Genomic DNA, 20,415 nt, shown 5'->3' with positions numbered 1-20,415 from the left:
CTCTCTCTCTCTCTCTCTCTCTCTCTCTCTCTCTCTCTCTCTCTCTCGCTCTCTCTCTCTCTGCCTACTTCTTCCATTCATTTGTCCATCCCCAGTGTTCAGTCAATCCCTCTCCACCTTTATCCATGCCTTGCTGCTCCCATCTTCTACCTCTCTCAGTCTGTTTGCTTTAGAAAACTGGGGCGTAAGCAATTCCGTGTGTGGCAGGCTACGTATGAGAGGACATTAAGGAAAATAAAAGCTTCATGTGACTCTGTCCCATCTGATCTTTAACAACTGGCCAGATTCCTCCCTATTGGTTGACCTCTTTTGTTTTTTCTCCGGCTAACCCTTCCTTCCCTAGCCCCTCCCGTCATTGCTGCCTCTGGATTTTTCTTCTTCTTCTTTTTCCTCCTTTTTGAAGCCAGTCCGGTGAAGATTTCTATTCACAACATTAGAATAGTTCAGCAGTGTGTGTGGAGGGCTGGGCCCAGCAGAGTGCTTTCTATCCCCCCTCTCCTCAGATGCTGCTGCTGCACATCAAAATGAAAAGGCCCGAGTCTGAAGTACACGCCTATAGAAGCAGAATGTCTGTCTCCGTCTTTAGAAAAGGTCCAGCTAAAGAGGCCCACTGTGCGCTTCTGCCCCACAGAGAGAACCAGGCTATAGGCTGTGGAGCGCCAGTGATTGTTGTCTATGCCAGGGCAACAAGAGAAAAGCCACTGGCAATCTGGCCACTGGTCTTTAGAAGGCCTTTGCCTTGGTGTATTGGCTCCATAGAGCTGAATAGAGAATCTATATTCTTCCCCTCTATCTGTGCGCGTCTGTCCCCCCAGGCCCGGCTCTGCCTCACACTGCACGGGGCGCCATGTCATGCTGCCCAGATGAAAGCGAGGCATTCTGCGGGATGGGCTCATTCGTCTTCAGCTTTGGGCCCGCAGCTTTGACGCCTGCCTTCCCTCCCTTTATTTAGGAAGAGAGGCGCACTGACATTATCGGCCGCTGCAGGCACATTTGAAAATAATTGCCTGTATGATTGCTATTTTTCTTACCTCTTTGAGGAGGTGTAGCCTTTGTCTCGGAATCAATGGCTGCTCAATACTGGACAGGGGAAAGGCAGTTTCCTTTCATGTCTCGGTGAAAAGGATGTATTTTTAGTGCTATTCATTTTAGCGGTGTGTGCCATGCAGTTTTAATCTATTGGTCCTCTCCACTGTGTGGAGAATGGAAGGGATTCGGAGGTTCTTCAGAGGTGCGCCACGCTGTTGCAGAGAAAAGATGCATTGACTTGTCGTCCTATCACTATCCCTCTCTCTTTGTCTATTATTTATTTGATTCCCCAGCTCTGTTCTATGAAGTGAAAAACTGAAAAGGCCTCAGTTCTGCTATTTCAGGATGGGTGACTCTGGGGATTGAGAGAGGAGGGGTGTGTGTGTGTGTTGTTGTATTAGTGTGTGCATCTGAGGTTGTGTGCTCGTGTGGCATAACAACTACACACTGTGTGTGTGTGTGTGTGTGCGGCATTTGTATCTGCTTTGTATTTTAAAAAGAAGAGAAAAAAGCTGCGATTGTGTGTTTTCCCTCCACTTCATGCCCAAACACACTTAACACAACAACAGATGGCTGTGTGTCATCAGAGCGTTGATTCAAGCCGCATATTTCCACGGAAAGAGTCACAGCGGAGAGAGACGAGGGTCCAAATGGCTGTTTATCCTGCCACAAGTCATCCCCAGGGTGTGATGAAGGAGGGTCTATCCTACTGTAGGACACCCAGTCGGTGTTCACGATGGAGCGGCTATGTCCAGGGCCGCCGCAGTAAATCACGTTAATTGATCAGCAGCTTTGCAATGCACGGGGTTTAAATGAAGGTTGTTTAATCATTATAGGAGGGGAAACCAAGTGGGTTTAGCTCATCTTGCTTTATACTGTTTGCCAAGTGTGTGTTTGTATGTGCATGTGGTGGAGCGTTATGGAGTGGCTTAACTACTTCATTAAAAAGGCATTTGAAAAAGATAGATGCCGAAAATGAGAAACAGGCACATTTATTTCTTATGGTAGAGGATCCCAAATGGGCCCAGCTCCAATATCAGTAGATCAAGCAACCATGCAGGTCTGTTGAAACACTGCATATCTACAGTAGACCTGTATCTATGTGTCACCTGTCTCACTTTTATTTCAATGCGGGTCGATGACGCCAACAGAAGGAAGACAACAAATTAATCTGATTTATTTTTTTTCATTTGGCGTGGATGTGAGTCACTGTCCGGTGCATTCGTCTCTCTCTCTCTCTCTCTCTCTCTCTCTCTCTCTGTCTCTCTCTCTGTCTCCCTCTCTGGTCAGATGGCCAGCGAGATGTTTTGACACCTCGGGGCTCCTTGTCCGTCAGAAACTCAGCTAGAAAGACTGACAGACGGACCGACCCAAAAGCAGACATCTCCCGGAGCCTGCCGCTGCTTATTCAATTCAGAATATTTTAATAAAGCAGACAGGCAGAGAGAAATAAGGCGAGGAGCAAGGGAGGAGAGATAAGGCCGAGGGAGATTCACAGAGGGTGGGGTATAGAAAGTGAGTGACAAAGAACAAGGGGGATGCTGACACACGAGGTGAAATTGTAGAGTAGGGGGAAGAGTGGAGAGAGTGAAAGTGAAAGGAGGGTTTCTGGCAGAAAGAGGGTGAAATGAGTGGGTGGAACAGGCAGACAGATATAGGGGGAGAGAGGAAAGGTGGAGGTAGGTTAATGGAGGAAGAGTGTGTGGTGGTGGTGGGACTGAAGGTGCAATGGAAGGAAAAGGAAGGGGGTTGGATGAGAGTGATGGAGGTGAATAGAAAGGGGTGGACAGCTTGGTGTATGGACATCACACGTATGGGCCTCAGAGGAGAGGGAGGGAGGAGGGGGGCGGTCCACAACGCTCCACAGCCTCACAAAGGATGCTGACTTCCTGGCTCGCCGTGGCCCTTTTCTATAACCCGTCGGGCAGAGGACAGACTTCAAGAGGATGGGTGGTCTTAAGTGGAAGGGGGTAAAGTGTCCCTTCCGCCCTCAAGTGCGCCCGTGTTTAGTTAAAAGTAACACACGGGGGAAATCAAGAGTATTCTTTTCAGCGTGTTATTGCTTTTTATATGAATTATTCCCCTCTGTTCTGCCGTGAGTCGCTCAAACCTCAGCGGGATCGACAGCAACAGGGACAAACAGAATGAGGGCTGAGTAAAAAAGTCGAGCAGCAGCAGCAGCAGGCCTACTTTACGCCTATAAGCTCCTCCTTTCACCAGAACCGATGCAAAACAGCGGCTGGCCTGTTCCCTCTAAACCTCATCCCACGTCACTAGGTTCAGGGCTAATAGGTAACCATGGTTACAGGCCTCACACATCCCCTCCATTTTTTTTCCAGGGGAAAAGAGAGAGGGAGACGGAGAGGGTGTCGGTATTGGTACCTGGTTGCCCTTGATGCTTATCGGATCACTCCATCTTCATAAAGCTGTCCATTACCATGCAGGCATTGGTCCCTGGTCCCTCTCCAGCAGACAGCTCTGCTGGAGAGGAATAAACTAGGCTCAAAGCAGGCTGATGGGCTCGCTGCTTCAAGACTGCTTTTTGTTCCGCCACAGTGTCGGGCCTAAAACTCGCTGCTCGTCCACCACCACTGCCGTGAAGACCAAGGAAGCTGCTCTGTTGTCTATCGAGAGGGAGAGCCCGAGTTGCAAGCGGGAGCTTTTGTCTGCCTTGCAATCTGTTCAGAGACGAGCGAACGTGGTGTTGTTTTTTTTTTTGTTTTGTTGTTGTTGCAGGATAGACGGCGGGGTTGATGACGAGGAGCATGAGACGTAGGTCCACCCGTTGGAGTCGAATGCAGAGAGCTCATTCTGTTTCGTTCCTGTCTTTGAGTTTTTAGGGCTCTCCGTAGACCCGGATGTTGCCGATCGAAGCGCGCTCCCCTGACATCTGCTTCCGTAATCAAAGGCAGGAGTGCAGGAGAAAGGCACACAGCGAGAGAGAGAGAGAGACAGCACAAGGTGCTCTAGAATGACATTGTGGAGGTGAAAAACCTCTCAGGTCGCCCCCAGCAGCACTCACCTAGGAGCTGATGTGTGAAGTCGGGGGTGTTGTGTGTGTGTGTGTGTGTGTGTGTGTGTGTGTGTTGAAGCAGGTGATGGAGTTTAGCGGGGTGTGTTCAGGGTTCAAAGAGCAACCCTCAGCGCATCACATCTTATTCTAACGAACGGGAAGGATAGGCGTACCTGCTGTTTGATTGGCTCCCGACCCGGCTGCCAAGGCAACCCCCTCGCCCGTCTCCTCCCCCCCCGGTTTCACAGCCGGGCTCACAGATGAGTCGCGCTCAGACAGGTGAGATGGCTCATGAATATTTATGCGGTGGGATTTCGTTCCTCCTGCCGCTGGCCCCTCCCCCCTCTCCAACGCAGTGCTGCGTTTGTCCTTCACGGTAAGAGGCAGCGTCCTCGCTCCTGTCCCTCAGGTTAATCTGCCTGCTCTCTAGCCAGTGTGTGTGTGTTGTTTGTGTGTGTGTGTGTTGTTTGTGTGTGTGTGTGTGTGTGTGTGTGTGTTTGACTGGTAAGTAGGTTTCCCCTAGTGAGTGATGAGAAGGCAGACCTGTCACAAAGGGGCCCGCTGAGATCGAGAGCTCCTAACACCTTTCACATCTCTCTCTGTCTCCCACTTCTCTCTCCCTCTCCCTCTCCCTCTCCCTCTCTTTGGCTCTCTGAGGCCTGAACTGTGAAGCAGAAAGATAGCTTACACCCAATTTGCTGACTGCCTGACAGATCTTAAAGTACAGACTATACGAAGCTAACATAGAGGATTATATAATTCAGTTACTCGTTCTATTGATAATCAGTGGATCTCGACTGATATTTTTTCCAGTAAAAAAAACAACAAAACTCACTGGTTAAATATTGTTAATGAAGCAAATTTTTTTTTGGGGGGGGGGGGGGGGGGGGGGGGGGGGGGGGGTGCAGACAGAAGCAAACGTTCAGCTATATAAACTCCTCCTTTTTCATTATTTTTAACATTTCAATTTGAAAAATAATATATAAATAGTCGGTTGTATTTTTCATGCTGTAACATTTAGTAGTACTACAGCTTTTAGCTTTTTGCACATTTTATATCATTGTAATAGATATATATTATTTAAAATTGTATTTATATTATTATTTTTTGACTGGATCAAACAAAGTAAGTAACTTTAAGACTTTGGGCCAAAAAAAAAAAAAAGACAGTAAAAAAAATAATGTATTAATTAGTAATGACAGTAATTGTTGCTGTTGCAGGCGGCCCCCTGAGCTCAGAATTCACTATGCAAACAATGTGCCAGGCCAATTGTGTTATGCTACGTTACGTGAGGAGTAGGCCTATACGCAGTAAATCCATTCTTCAATAACACCAACGTCCACAAGTAATGTATGTTGCTTGTTTTATTGTTCATCTGTCCCAGCTCATGTGAGATAATGCGATTGGGAAGAAGTGGTGCGTTCCTTTTGAACTTTTGTAGTTATATTTGTAGAGCGGTACGGTTCGTGGCCTTGGCCTATGTGTTGTTCTGCAGTTGTCCCAGCTCAGAGATTACCTAGAGAGCGAGATCCCCCCCCCCCCCCCAATCAGACCGACAAGCCTCCTCCCAATGTGTGTGTGGTGGGAGGATCAGCCGTGTTTCATAAATATATGTACATACTGTATTTGTTATTCAAATCCAGGGATAAAAGCCATGGTGGAAGGGGTTTAGTCATGCTGAAAAAGCAACAAGACAAGAGGAGAGCCATGTTAGAGTGTGGTCGAGAGGGGGGGGGGGTACAACCTAGCGGAGAGATAGAGACAGGAAAAAGTGGGTGCCTCTCTTTATGCTTATTAGTTAGGCATTAGCTGTAGTTAAGCACATTGCTTTTGGAGACTGTATCATAATTGTACCATTTCCGTCTGTTGCCTCCCCCGCCAATGCAAACACGGATAGGATCTGTCTTATAATTAGCATACCTGTTAAACGTATTTGTGAGTATTGCCTGGAGAATGCAGCCTTTTGTTTGCTGGCAGTTATTTTTGTTCTGCTACCATGGGGGGGGGGGGGCTTTTCAAAGAAAATCGTTTCTCAGAAGGCCTTTTAAGGCACACGTGTAAACACATGTGGGGATCACAGGATGTGTTTTACACGATGCCGGGCCAGCGTCGCGGATAAGGTGACAGGACGCAGTGTTTTTTTGTCAGACCTGGATATAAGAAAACTGGAGCTGCAGAGCTGGAGCCTGTGAAGCCCTATAGTGACAATCTAGTGGGAGCCAACGCAGAAACCAAAGCAATAGCCTAATTAGCTGACCTGATTACTATATAGGCTGGATAAAGTATGGGAAGGAATCCTGCTCATAGGGCGTAATCACAGAGCAGCACATGCGTGAACAAACGTTTTTGTCTTCACGGGGGGGAGAAAACAGATCAACTTTTGGGAAGAAGGCACGAGCAAGCGCGGCCTTCCCGCGCGCACACGCTGACTCAGCCACTTTTGAGTGCCATCCTTCATCCATCCCAGCGCCACGGCTATCTGTTATGGCTGAAGCAAACATTAAGGCCATCAGTCTGCCGTGTGCATGGAGGTGGTTGCCTCCATTTGTCCATGTCCAGTCAGCTGCAGAGAAACGGTGATGGAATCCTGACAGATTGTCTGTGTTTTGGAGCGTGTTGTTTTCCTTGCCCATCCATTTCTCTTCTCCGAGCCATGTTTGCCATGCATCATCACTCCCTCTCTCTCTCTCTCTCTCTCTCTCTCCCCCTCCCTCCTTCTACCCCCTCCTTCCTTGCCTCATCATTTCTTCGAGGGATGGGAGCGATGCACGGACATCCGGCTACCTGCGAGGAGAGACTATGGAAACACTTGTTAGTAGAGAACACTGTATAAAGACACAACGCAACTGGCTCTTTCTTAATTCTCTCGCTCCCCCTTATTCTGTCTCTATGTCTCTACATTGTCCCCCCCCCCATTCCCCCTGTCCCATCTACCTCCGTCTCCATGTCATTGCGTGCCAGCCGAACTTGTCTAATCAGCAGATTCGACCAAAAATAATTGGCGGTGGCCTTGCTGCTAGCGAGCGTCGTGCTGTATACAGATAGGGAGAGGAGCACTTAATATTCCACGCGGCTCGTGCCTCTCCTGTTCTCTGTGATATCTGACCTCTTTTGTCTCCGGCTCGGCTTGATGTTGATTTTTGGAGGGCATTGTTAGCCGGAGCGCCGCGATTGGAAGAGCCTGCGAGTGAGGGGGGCTGTGGTTGGTTGGGTTAAAGGGAAGGCTGATTTGCATAAAGGCTTAGCCCAGATTTGGAGCCACTCAGCGAGATCTGAGGAGAAGGGCCCGAGGGCCGCGAGGTAATCATCCATGGCCTGTCACAGTGCTGTCATTCCTCTGTGTATTTGCGTGTCTGTGCGTCTGTCTGCATCTCGCGTGTGTCTGTGCGAGCAGGAGACGGAGAGCCTTGTGCCCGCGCCTCTTTGTGTTTGTTTGTGTTCCGTTGCGTTTCGTATGCACCGCCGTTGAGCATCTCTTGCTCCCCTCTTTCTCTACTTTTTTTTCATTTATTTTTGTGGTTTTCCAGGCAGGCTCGTTCGTGCCAAGCGGATGGTAGAGGCAGCCAATCCTACAGAATATGAGTACATCGAGGGCAGCATACCGATGGAGTGGGACGGTAAGTCTGGACCACAGCATCACTGTCACGTGCTTTAACTATCACTAACACGGATAAATGTTAACTGCAGAGCGGCCCAGCACGGTACACAAAGTGCTGCACAAAATACATGGAATAACAGATTCATGGCTGCATCTATTGGGGCCTCGGCTAATCCATTGATTCTTTTTTGTTTTGGTTGCATACAGTGAGATGGGGGTAGGGAAAAGCGTATTCATGAGTTTATCAAAGACGCCTTCTGCTGGTGTTATACAACCGTGTCATGAAATAGTGTTTCAAATTTCTTACAACTGGATACAAACTGTTCAGACGGGCTTTATCCACCTTAAACCCCTCATCCTGCTTCGCCCCATCCCTCATGCATTTTCATCAGGATGCAAATAAGAGAGGGATAAAAGAGGCCCAGAATCCCTGCGCTAGCTGGAGGAAGAGTTAGAAAATCTCTCTCTCTCTCTCTCTCTCTCTCTCTCTCTCTCTCTCTCTCTCTGCCTCCCTTTAACCTGCTCTGCTGTGCAGCCAGCTCAGCCAAAATAGAGCTCCTTAAAAAGGAAAAAAAAAAGAAGACAGACACAGTTCTACTCAGGAGGAGAGAGGACAGAGCTACTGATGGAGAATGACAGAGTGTGTACTTTCAAATCCAAAGATCAGAGTCGATTCACACTGCCTCTTCTGAGACACGGCGCTCAGCGGCCCCGCTCTGCCTCCACTAAAGCAGCACTGGTGTGTTGAGCTTATCATGTGTATAACTTTTACCATTCTGCAGGTTTCCCCATGGTTCGCTAAGTGAAATGAAACTAAACAAAGTGAAAACCCCGGCTACATTTCCCCCCCCCTCAACTAGCTTGGTTATGCACCGCGTTACTGTAGTGCCCCGAAACTCCAGTGATGCTATAGCTGCAGCCTTGAAATATGACTGCAGGTTTTGTTTGTGCAGCATATGTTTATGTGGGTGTTCTCACTCTTCTTTTTTTTTTTCCTTTCTTTTTCCTCATCTCTCCTCCTCTTCCTCCTCTCCAGCTTGGATCCGAGGCAGACGGAAGGAGCCCCCCTCCGCCAAGGTACGTCTCCCCTCAGCCTCCCCGCTGTGCTGATGGTTGGACTCTGGGGGGCTGGTTACAAGGGAGGGAAAGAAGCAAGGAAAGGCTTTGATTTGTTTTTATCTTACCGTTTCGAACTGAATCCAGGAACTTTGGGGGACAGGTGTTAAAATAAACAGCAGCTGAAGTGCATTGATGGCGAGGCGGAGAGCAAAGACAGCCTCTGAACAAGGGGCTCACTGACACCATGTCCTAGTTTACTTTCTTTTCTTTTTTTTCCAGCAAAAAGCCTGCATTTCGGCTTTTTTGTGTTTTATTTCTGGCAGTCTCCAAGATAGGAACGGTGAAGTGAGAGCAGTTCCCCCCCCCCCCCCTCGTGTACCTCTCACTGGGTTTATTGCTCTTTAAATGCGAGAATGCTGGAAATTATTTGGCTGGCGAAATGTGGGTCTATAGGAAATCCCTTGGAAGGCCAATACCCAGGCACTCCTTCTATCTGTCTGTCCTCTCTCCCTGCCAGTGGCCAATGCCATCCCCTGCCTCCATTGCCAGAACATTCTCTTCCAATTTTCTGCCTTGCGTCTGCCCAATAGCTGCCACCGACAGCTGGACAGTGTTGATGTGGCCAAGGCTTCACTCCCAGCACATTACCCTACCCCTTGTCACGCTCTCTCTCTTCCCGGTCCAAGCCGACATAAATTGATTGGATTAAATCCTGTCATTAACAGGCTGGAAAAGCAGCTCAGTATGTTTGTCTCCCTCCCCAAAGCGGGGCTTTTTGGCCACGGCTCGCCCCTCTCTTTTCCACTCCTTCAGTTCTGCCAGAACACAACAGCATTATGCCCAGTCCCCCCCCCCCCCTTCCTTTTTGGCTTCTCATGCTAGGGAGAGGCTCACATCACTGGACACTAGCTGTGGCTCAAGTGGGTAACTATTCCACTGGTGAACTACAGCATGTTCGGGTTCTAAATGTTTCCATGAGCTGCAATGGCTGTTTTTTTTATTGCCTCCTGTCACGTTGGTTTACCGATCCTTTCCAAGCGCTACATTTTTAAACAGTTTAGTTTAACTGAACCCGTTGGTACTTTTTTTGAGTTAATACCTCATACACAGACGGACACATTTGTTCCTGGAAGCTTCCCAGTGCGACTTCGGGACTCTTCTGTTTTGACCGGTGAGCAGTTGACTTTTTGTGCCTTTCAGAGTTAGTTGATGGAAGGAGGGAAAGTTAGCACTGGTTTGGTTTTGCAGGACAGTTTGGAGGGTCCAACAAGTGATCTTGTAGTCACACTCCACTCTCTCACATCTTCAAGAAACCGCCACCCCAACATTGCCAACACCACAGACCTTTGTAGATGACGTCTGGTAGGGGTGGGCGATATGGCGCGAAAGTACCTTGAAATGTATCGTTATACTCAAAATAAATACAAAAACTACATATACCATGATGGGGGATTTTATCCACATCACCCACCCCTAAAGACCAGCATTTATACATGGTGTCACAGGCTATAACATGCCATATCAGGGTATCTGCAAGAATCCAGATCCCTCAAAAAGTAAGGCAATAGAAAGCCTTGAATTTGTTTACAAGGGTCTTGAATATCTGTCGTAGATGGCAACATGAACAATGCATATGGCTGCGGGCTATATGGAGGCTTCATACATCTATAATCTACAAGTGGGTTAGTTGTGACGGTGGATTGCAGGAGGAGGAGTTTCAGTCAGCGGCATCAAACCTGTAGCAAACAGGACAGCGGGTAGGAAGCTCATCGATTCATAATGCGCTGAGTGTTGATTTCAGCAAAAACTTAAATCAATGCATTTTAATCGCTTAATTAATCCTCTGCCGCTTATCTGGGTCCAGGTCACGTAAACTGATCCTATTACGAGGAATTCTTGTTATATAGCCGGGAAGCGCTGACAAAAAAATGTTCAATAACTTCATATACTTAATAAATAATTCTAGGCCACATTATCCCTCCTGGTTTTCCATCATTCTTTGACAGGCGTGGCCATGAAAAAAAAAAATGTCAATTGCATTCTATGATGTATTAAATTTAATTTGGTTACCACTGCAGAAAACCTTGAATATGCATGTGCTGTACATCCACCTGTGTGTTTTTTTTATAGGAGCTGCTGAAGAATGAGTCTTACAGGGAGAACATCAAACTGAAGGCCAAGGCGGTGGAGGAGAAAGATCTGGCCCTCCAGGCTCAGGAGTATGAGGAAGGTCTGGTGGCGACTTTGGCAAAGACTGTGGCGAAGGGCCACGCATCCACCGCCGGCTTCGGCAAGCAGGAGATCAGCGAAGACCCCACCACCACTGCAAACACCTTCCAGCCCGGCTCCTGGCTGCCCAAGAAATAGACTGAGACATCCACATGCACTGAGCCCGCTGTGATGTTTGATACAATCCAATCGAAAAAAACCCTGCAACAATAAATACTTCCTGTGTGAAACTAAAATTCACTTTCAGGTGAGAAACGAGAACTTCTGAGATGACCAGTTTGATCAACTCCTCTCTGTTTCACGGAGGAAGTATTTATTTCAAGGCTGTTTTATTGGCCTGTATTACATTATATACGCGTTTCCATTTTTCTAGTCCCGCTCTGTATATTGTATATAAGACAAGACAATAAGCATCGCTCATCTTGAAGCCGACTGTACGGGACCACAACTGAAATGGTCGTACTTTCAGTAGTCAAGGAGTTCACCAACTACTATAGTGTGTAAGGGATATTGTACATTTTCCAATAAATTGTAACTATTTTAATGAAATTGCCATTTACTCCTCACCAGTAAACTGAACCAGAGAAATTGTGCAGTTGCTTTAAATATCCCTCAGTGAGCAACATTTGACATTGTAAAGATTGAAAAGCATTACTTGTTGAGGGAGCACGTGGAAAAGCATGTTTAAACCTGTGGGAATAACGTAGATAAGATCACGGTTGATTCTAAATTGAACTCATTGACGTCAGCTGAGACCAGGAGGATGGTGCCATGAAACCATACTAGCATTAAATACTGTGGTAATTCATTACCACAGGTTATTGTGGTCAAAGGACTGAATAATGTTACGGTATATTGATCCCCAGTAAGAAGTCCTTTCACTTGAGATCAGAGTGCATGTTGGTCACAGAGTTGCTGGAGAAAGTTCAGTAGGGCTTAAAAAAAAAGCAGCATAAACTAGGATCCTGGAGATGAAAACAGTCTCCCAACTCAATATGATTGTCTAAATCATCTGAACCCAGGGAGAAATACAATTTCAAGAGAAATATGAAGAAATGTGTGCAGGTCCATCCGTCTACTTAGAATGATCCGTCTACACTGCTTCTTCACAAGAATCACAGTACCTATAAAAGTATCCACCTCACTGGACTTTGTTTTAATTTACACTGAGTCACAGTGAGTGTAATTTGTTTTTAATAAAACAAAGACGACTACCAAATTGAACACATATCTTTGCAAATATATCTAAATTTAGAGCATACAGTATAGAAAAAAATACTAAATATTCTGAATAACAAAACCTGCCCAAAACAATCCTGGTTCTCTCCTTTCAAGTCTATATTTAATAAAGGCACCTTTTACAGCTGTTACATAACTTAATAACCAGCAGTGGGTATTCAACCTAAATTCACTTATCACTGGTAAGTTCTTGTAACTTATGCTGCTTCTAAAGACAACTGGCTGCTCCACATTTGTAGAGAATTGTTTTGTTTGTCTTTTTTTGACCACCAGCACATGAAAGCCCAGTTAAATGCACTCTGGTACAATTAAACATTAGGGGATGAATACTTTAAAAGTAAAAGCACTCCAGAGTCCAATATTAAATGCACAAAGAGGAAATTAGATTTTCTTATCAACCATGAAAACTTTATTGATTAAAAAGTTAAGTATTTGGGATATTTTGGGGAAAAGTTCCAGTATGCTCATTAAATCGTCAATTCAGCAGAACACGGACGCTAACAATGGAATGCAAGGTGTTTCAACAGCTACACAATATTATCAGTGGATTCCTGTACAATAACATCATACAGAGGACCACTGTGCTCTAGCTGACCAAAGTCCCACTGGGATGAGCCTCCTTCAGGCAGTATTGTTCGTCTCAGCACTGTTAGGCCCGCGGGGCCAGACTCCTACCCTGGATATGAGGCGTAGTGGCCCAGTGCTGACAGCAGGGCTGGGACAACGAAGGGCACCATGTCATTATTGGAATAAGGAGGACTGTGAGCGTGGTGGTTGCTCCTCCTCTTTTTTTTGGTATGCCCTCATTCTACCCACAGGCTTAGTCTTTCTTGGTCCTCTTGGCCTTGGCTATGTTTTCCTGACGTTTCTGCTTTTTCTTCTGTTCCCGGTCACGTGCCTCAATCATTTTGGCCAGTTTCCAGGACAGCAGTGCACTGGCAATGAAGAGAGGTGTGAGAGCCAGGATGACAGTGGTGAGGAAACCGTAGGGGTCTTTGGCAGCCCATTCCACCACATACTCTGCCCATGCCCGAACGTCAATCATCCTGGTCGGCAACAATGAGGCTTAAACAAACCTGAGAAAGGGTACCAGGGGAGAAAGCGGTGAATAATCAAGGCAGAGTGATTTGTGGAAAAAACACATATATAACAACAAGCAAAGATTTATTGGTTTTGGACTGCTGGGTGCATAAAAAAAAGCAAGATGACAAAGCTACATCTGGTTCTTTAAAACTGTGGTTAGTGCTAGCATTACACCAGATATATAACCGGTCAGGCTAAGCAGCAATTTGAATAGTTGACAATGGTACTTTCTCACATTGATGCAAGAGAATAAAGCACTATATACAGGCAATATTTTGGGGCTTCCTGGTGGCGTAATGGTTAAGGCACATAATGTGAAATAGTAGTAGTGGTTATTTAGTCAATAAAGTCATAAAATCTCAAATACTGCTGAATCAAGGGTAATTGGACTCAACGTAACTATATTCAGAGTTTTTCGTCAATCGTTAATGATACATCTTCGACGGATGAAATAAAATGATACATACATTATAATAGTTTGTTAACGTTACTACATACGACACTGACAAAACACCCCTGACTTAGTAAATGTTCTCACAATATTGACTACTGAAATTAAGGATATTAAATAAAGTCTTTAGTCACAAAGAAATATAAACTGGCCCTGTATGTCAACTACCGTTAGCTGTAATGTTAGCTGTAACGTTAGCTAGCTAATTCCCAATTCTCTGGGGTCAACATAGGAAGCTTACATTACATTTTGAAACATGTTATCACGCCATGGACCATCTTTGTCACAATGTTACCGACTGGCATCACTGTCATGATACATTAAGACATCACTATGGTTGTATAAAGCCAGTTATTGTAGATTATTGCTACTTGTTGAGCGCACCGACTTGACAGTCCCTCGCAAATTGCTAACGATCACAAGCTACTGGCTAACTAGCATCAACCCGAGTCGAAGCTAGCATCAGTTAGCTACATTCTGAAAACAGTTATAAACGATTTACTCTGGCAACAGCCTCATACACACAGGCTTATGTGACACATTTACCTTGTCTGCCACTAGGATTAGATCTAAATATATGAGCCACAGATGATAGATTTACATTTTGTACTAACGTTAGCTAAGCAAGCTAACCCCCGCCCATCCATAACGGCCTAACTTTAGAGCACTGACAATCGGCTAAAGGCGTAACCACAATGCATATGAACGTGACGAAACAACGAATCTGTACATTTCATAATCAAGTGGTGCCGAAAACAAACTAAATACAAAATAAACTTACCAATGTGCAGAGATGATGTTTATATCCACGATAATAAGTACCAGCTCCTCCCTATTCCAGGAAGTGTACCGTTAGCTGACGTGGTCCGACTCCCAGCTCGTGATTGGATATGACGCGTTCCTGGAAAGATGGGACATGTAGTCCTTTAGGCTTAGCAAATGGATTTATAGATGATCAAAATACAGGGTATAAAAATGATGCAGTAGTTAATGCGGTGCTTTGGCTATACTATTGCAAGCTATTCCATAGAAATTGGGTACCTGTACAGTGTTATAGAAGAGTGAATGAAAGCAGCAGGATGGTCATAACACTATTTTATTGTTGTTGTTCTTTTATTGTTAAATAATTTTAGGAACATGAATAAGTGGTCAAATGTGAGTTAAAAAGAACTTTGCAAGGGTGAGCCATATGCTTAATTACTGTGGAATCAAAGCATTTGAGAATGTCTTATTTATCGAGGGTGCAGAGTTTCAAATGTGAATGTCAGTGAAAATAAGTAAAATGTTGTGTCTCTGAGAGGAAGGAATGTGTTGGATTATGATCAGTTTATAAAAGTAAAAGTGTGGGTATAGCTCTCTGGTCTGCCAGGGTTCCCTATAGAAAGAATGTGTGCGTGTGTGGGTGTGGGTGTGTGTGGGTGTGTGTGTGTGTGTTTTTCCATCATGAACATCCTCCAAAACGATGTCTGCTGGACAGTGATTATTGTAAAATATTGGATACAGATTAACAATACAAAACACAATGTGGCGGACTCTGATACTAGACATAGAATCAGATGACATATAGGCTAGCTGTTGAAACTTCTGGTCATGTATGGAACTGCTCTGTCTGAAGAATAAAGCAAATGAAAAAGCAATAGATGTGTAACAAAAAAAAAAGAAAAGAAAAAGGCTCCATTGGCCCTCTGGGAAAAATGGCTAACATAACAAAAACGGACCTGCTGGCTTTGTGAACTTCCTGTGGGGAAGTATTGAAACCAAATCAGGTTAGGCCACATCTGCTCTGTCCATACAACATGGATCACTTTCAGAGCAGTTCAAAGGCCAGCCTTTTAGATATACTCACAGTGGAAGGAGCGGGGCAGCTGCGAACACATGTAGAGGACAAACACATTGCAAACACACTTTCTGGTTTGCCAGCATAGTTCGTGGCCAAGTTTTAATAGACAATCTAAAAACACATCTCCAATCTGGTGTTTTTTTTGGTTATATGCTTATAATCATTAGCTTCTGTTACATGTCTCACTAGGCAGGGAGAACCCAGGGGGTGGGCAATGCAGCCGCACCCTAAACCCAATGACTATTTTTCTCCGACAGAAGTGGGCCCCCTTTTCATGACGCAGCTATTCAACTAGCATTAACAACAGACAGGAAGCAGGACCATAAAATGACTGCACCACAATAGTAAAACCAGCTCCTAGTGGTGTGTGTCATAATGATTACAAGAAAATTCACAAGTCTGGCCAGACATTGTGGAATTTCCAACATCATTTGAATTTTTTTCTATTGATAGACTCAACTGCTGGTGTAGAGCAGAGAGCGTGACTTTTCAGTTTAAAATGTTATTGTAAGCAATCCAAGATGATCCATGATGGCATCACCAGGGTGCTTTGCATTTATACTAATCTTCATGTGTAAAGCTCAGAGGAGCGCTCCTTTAAACTTAAGATAAGGTCTAAATGGTCAGTGTGTGTGTGTGTGTGTGTGCGAGAGAGAGAGAGAGAGAGAGAGAGAGAGAGAGAGAGAGAGCGAGCTTGTTTTTCAAAGTGTTAGTGATTAATTGTCCATAGGCGGCAGCATAGTTAACCGATGCCAGACAGCTGACCAAAATGACTGATTAGTGGCTCCAGAGGACAAGCATGTCCAGCTCCATATCTTCATGTTCCTCCTCCCACGCCCTTTCTGTCTCTGACAGCTGAGAGTCCTTTGGACTTAAGCCTCGAAAACAACCATCACGTTGTTTTTGAAGAAGCTGGAGCCCGGGGTGGTAGCACAGGCTCCAAAGGAAAGAAAAAAAAAAGTCCGCTTTCTTGCCCCCTTTTACCCCTGTGGGAAACTGCGAGACCGCCCCTGGATTAAGTCCCCGCCTTTAAACTCAAATAAGGAGGAAACTTCAAAGGCCGTCGGCCGCCGGGGCTCCGCCCTCGCGCTCCCGAACGGCTTCACAAAGGATTTGCCGACGTTCGGGAATTCCGCCTCCAGTTCCTTTTATAGCGCCACTCGTGCGCTGGCAGCGCTCCAGGATCCCGCCCATCCCGGTTACTTTGACAACACAAAGGACTTCACGGAACTCGCAAGCGCCGCCTCTCTTTCCCAAATAAGGGCAGCCTCTCCATGTACGGCAAACAATCGGTGCGAGATTGCCCTTTTCTCTTCCTTATCCCGTTTATATGATCGGAGAGGAACTGCGCTTCAGGTTGGAAGCGGTGCGATCATGGCCGAGCGAGTCCAGCAGCCCCCAGCCAAGCGGCTCTGCTGCAGGCCCGGCTACAACCCGGCGTGCAGGCAGGGGCAGCGGGCTGGAGGAGTCCTGTGTGGCGGCGCGGGGTCCGCTCCGGGAGGGTCGGGGAACGGAAAAACGCACAACCCCGAGTCGTTGCTCGACATCGCGGCGCGCAGAGTCGCGGAGAAGTGGCCGTTCCAGAGGGTGGAGGAGCGCTTCGAGAGGATCCCGGAACCCGTCCAGCGGAGGATCGTATACTGGTCGTTCCCGAGGAGCGAGAAGGAGATCTGTATGTACTCCTCTTTCAACGCCGGAGGAGAGGAAAGTGGAACTAGCGGGGACAATAATGACGAGACCCAGCTGCCTTTCCTACGGGGTGTCACTCTGCTGGAGGGTGGCTGGGTGGACAACGTATTGCAAGTCGGTGAGTGGACCGTTACAGAAAGGCAGGAAAACCGCCTACAATAAGCAATAACTCGCACTGTTTGCCTTTTTCCCATGGAACCGTGCCACACTTTTAGAGGGCTTGTGTTAGCCTTATAGCGTTGTGTGTTATAAACAATGCAGGGTATTTCCACGCCAGTCTTTCAGCTTGTGTGAGAATAGCCTATTTTCAGACGAGCCCGTAATAGTAGCCCACTTCTCCCCTGTTTTCGCCCACTGAGCTGCGCGCATTGAATTGCCCAGAGCCATCCCAATTGGAAGCTTAGCACTTTGTTCCTATTTTTATGTCTTTCCAGCTCTCCATGCCCCCACCAATGGGTACGCAGACAAAAGCCCCCTATATCTTTTCACCGCTGGCTAAATAGACGATATTTAGAAAGGGTGGGAGGGACGGTGATTTAAAGCCACAGTGCTTCTATTTTGTTTGCCAAACACCTTTTGTGAGACCGACTGAAGCTTTTTGTTTCTGTTTTCCTTCCCAATATTCAGTCAAAGCCCAGGCTATATGCAGCTGGTAAAGGCAAAGACACATTTTTTCCCCCTGTCTGCTGCATTATTTTTTTGGTAAATCTCGGAGTAAACAGAGGTGCTGTAGGCTCAGCAAACCCGCCTGCCTGCCTGCCTGCCTGCCTGCCTTCCTCCCTGCCTGGCTGGCTGGCTGGCTGCCTTTGACAGAGCCACAATATTTCACTGCAATCGTCAGTGCAATAGACTCAGCTGTCAATCCGTCTCCCCACCCTTGGAAACGGTTCAGGATTCTAATCCCATTACCCTCCCCAGTTCATCTGAATCTTAATGCATTCTGCAAACAAGATTTTATGCATGATCTTCTTCCTCCTCCTCCCTCCCTCCCTCCCTCACCCTCTCTATCTCTCTCTCTCTCCCCTTGCTCCCTCTCTCACTTCTTGGCTTACTATCCCTCCAAAGAATCTGTGTGGAGATGGCTTCAGCTCTTGTGGGCTTGGAGAATGTGCAGTGCACAATAGTAGCCATGGAGCAGACAGACAGACAGACAGGCAGGCAGCTCTCCCTCCCTCTCTGGCCTGTTTACCAGATTCCCCAGCATTAGACTCATTTATGTGCTCACTCTCTTTTGGGGCTTGAGGGTTGCTGAACACTCAGCACAGGGTAAAATAGTGTACGGCGTCAGTGAGGAGTTTCGCGTAAGTGTGTGATTTGGAGAATATAGTCCGAAATAGTAACAAAGAGGGGAATGGGGGTCATTTTCTTTGGCCATGCATTTGTTTTTGTGTGTGTGAGAGAGAGAGAGAGAGAGAGAGAGAGTGAGAGAGAAAAGATTATCTGTGGGGGTTTGATAAACACAGAGGGGGATTGTGCATGCATCTGTGTGTGCGTGTGTGTGTGTGTGTCTTCGTCTGCACGGGCTGTCAGTCTCATCCTGCATGCTCACAGAGAGAGGAGGATGACAGGCGAGTACACAGCAGGAGGAGGAGGGCATGTTATGCTGATTGCAATTTTCGCCGCAGAATTTTTTTCTTCTTCTTCTTCTTTTTTTTGGGGGCTGTGGAAAATAAAGCCAAGGAAGAGGAAAAAAATGATAAATAAAAGATGTAATCTACTCCAGGGGACAGGCAGCCACTGGAGGATGAGGGCTTAAAAGCAGGGCAGCATGGGAGGGGGGCTGTCAGCCACATCACACACCACATGTATTGGCCCCATCAAACGCATACAGTAGGTCTGGCCTGGGAAAAAAAAAAAGTGCAGGGTGGTTGTGAGGGTGTGTTTGTGTGTGCACACAAGCGTGCATTGGCTTTGTGTGGCGTCTGGTGTGTGTGCGTGTACTGTCAGTGGGATGGCATTCAGTGTTGATGATGAAAGAGAGTAGAGCAATAGAATAGATGCTGAGGTTATTGTGTATGGGGGGGAAAGCTAATATACTTGAATGGATCTGCTGTCGCTGTATTCCTTTCCTCCCCCTCTCATCTCCTCCACCTCCCTCTCTCTCCCAAGTGAGCAGCTATAAAACTCTCCATATTTACTCCCCTAAGGCCAACTACCAGCCCCCAGTCTCCTGTGATTATTTATCTTTTTCTCAAAGACATTAATCACACGCTTTTTCCTTTTTTTTTCTCCCCCCCTCCTTCTCTTTCTATATATCAGTGCTGCAGAGGGAATGGATAGTGGGGGGGGGGCGTTTAAGGGGAAGAGCAATAGATCGGGTGATATCAAGAAAAAGAAGGGAAGCCTAGAGGGAAAAAGTGGGTGGAACATGCAAAAGAGGAAAGAGGCATTGAAATGGTGATTGCAAGAGAAGGGTATGTCTGAAAGTAAAGAATGAAGCGCAGAGAATGGGAGAGAGTGAGATGGATGGGTTGTTCTTCCTCCCATGCGAGCTCATCTGTTCCGATGCCAGCCTCCGAGATAAATATTCATATACGAATGCGAGTGTTATCCAGCAGTCCGCTGCTCCTCCTGTTACAGCAGTGTTATAACAAACCCGGCATCCAGCCCTCTTGCGCTCCTTTTCTACTGTCGAATCCGTGATGAATTTGTCAGCTGCTGAGCAGATAGCGGAACACATACCTGACCTCAACCTGTATGAAAAGGCCCTGTGTGTCATAATACGTCCAGGACGGCAGATGAATATAATGAAATATGCACACGTACTTGCATAACAACCGCCGCCTGTCTTGAAATTTGACATTGTCATGAGCCGATCACAGAAACATCAATACGTCTTCTTTAGCTCGTCCATCAGGCCGCGCCGTAACTGAGCGTCATGTATCGGCGACGAAAACCTCCAGAGCTGCCCTGCTCTGATCGCAGCATCTGTTCTCCGGCCCCCTTAGTGCAATTTAGACTTGGCAGCTCATCACGCTGAAAGGAAGGCTAGTATTATGGTGCCCCGTCCTCTAATTATAGAACCCTAATCCTATGACTCTAACATGGCATGACAAAGCATGTTTGCACTTCATTACCCGCCTGTTTCAGTCCTCCAGTCTGGGTCAAGTTCATCCCCTCTTCTCTCATTCATGTACGACATGTCCTGTCCTCCGCTCCTCCCCCTTTTGACCCTTCGCCCCCCA

At 46.6% G+C, this 20,415-nt stretch overlaps 3 protein-coding genes across 5 annotated transcripts in view; 2 read left to right on the top strand and 1 right to left on the bottom strand.

Annotated features, from left to right (window-relative positions):
• ndufaf2 (NADH:ubiquinone oxidoreductase complex assembly factor 2) overlaps window positions 1–14,152 on the top strand; it is a 16,509-nt gene extending 2,357 nt beyond the window's left edge. The window contains exons 2-4 of the mRNA XM_031856146.1: window positions 7,570–7,659; window positions 8,677–8,717; window positions 10,830–14,152. Of these exons, the coding sequence (XP_031712006.1) occupies window positions 7,570–7,659; window positions 8,677–8,717; window positions 10,830–11,066 (368 nt within the window). The 3' untranslated portion in view covers window positions 11,067–14,152. The remainder of the gene's footprint in view (window positions 1–7,569; window positions 7,660–8,676; window positions 8,718–10,829) is intronic.
• On the bottom strand, window positions 12,106–14,585 carry smim15 (small integral membrane protein 15). The gene is made up of 2 exons (XM_031856147.1): window positions 14,483–14,585; window positions 12,106–13,243 (listed from the first exon to the last, which is right to left on the bottom strand). The coding sequence occupies exon 2, from the start codon at window positions 13,210–13,212 to the stop codon at window positions 12,988–12,990; it is 225 nt and encodes a 74-aa protein (XP_031712007.1). The 5' UTR covers window positions 13,213–13,243; window positions 14,483–14,585; the 3' UTR covers window positions 12,106–12,987.
• Window positions 14,586–16,662: 2,077 nt separating this feature from the next.
• LOC116388368 (zinc finger SWIM domain-containing protein 6) overlaps window positions 16,663–20,415 on the top strand; it is a 46,374-nt gene continuing 42,621 nt past the window's right edge. Inside the window, exon 1 of one of the 3 annotated variants that reach the window (XM_031856144.1) lies at window positions 16,663–17,348. In XM_031856144.1, the coding sequence (XP_031712004.1) occupies window positions 16,916–17,348 (433 nt within the window). In that variant the 5' untranslated portion in view covers window positions 16,663–16,915. The remainder of the gene's footprint in view (window positions 17,349–20,415) is intronic. The other 2 variants (XM_031856145.1, XM_031856143.1) reach the window with 2 other exon arrangements.

Source organism: Anarrhichthys ocellatus, unplaced genomic scaffold, assembly GCF_004355925.1.
Source record: "Anarrhichthys ocellatus isolate YVR2014 unplaced genomic scaffold, GSC_Weel_1.0 scaffold17, whole genome shotgun sequence".
NCBI lineage: Eukaryota > Metazoa > Chordata > Actinopteri > Perciformes > Anarhichadidae > Anarrhichthys > Anarrhichthys ocellatus.
This window is presented reverse-complemented; position numbering and strand designations above follow the sequence as displayed.

Excerpts from the sequence above, each read along its gene's own strand:
- smim15 (XM_031856147.1), bottom strand. The coding sequence starts at position 13,212 with ATGATTGACGTTCGGGCATGGGCAGAGTATGTGGTGGAATGGGCTGCC.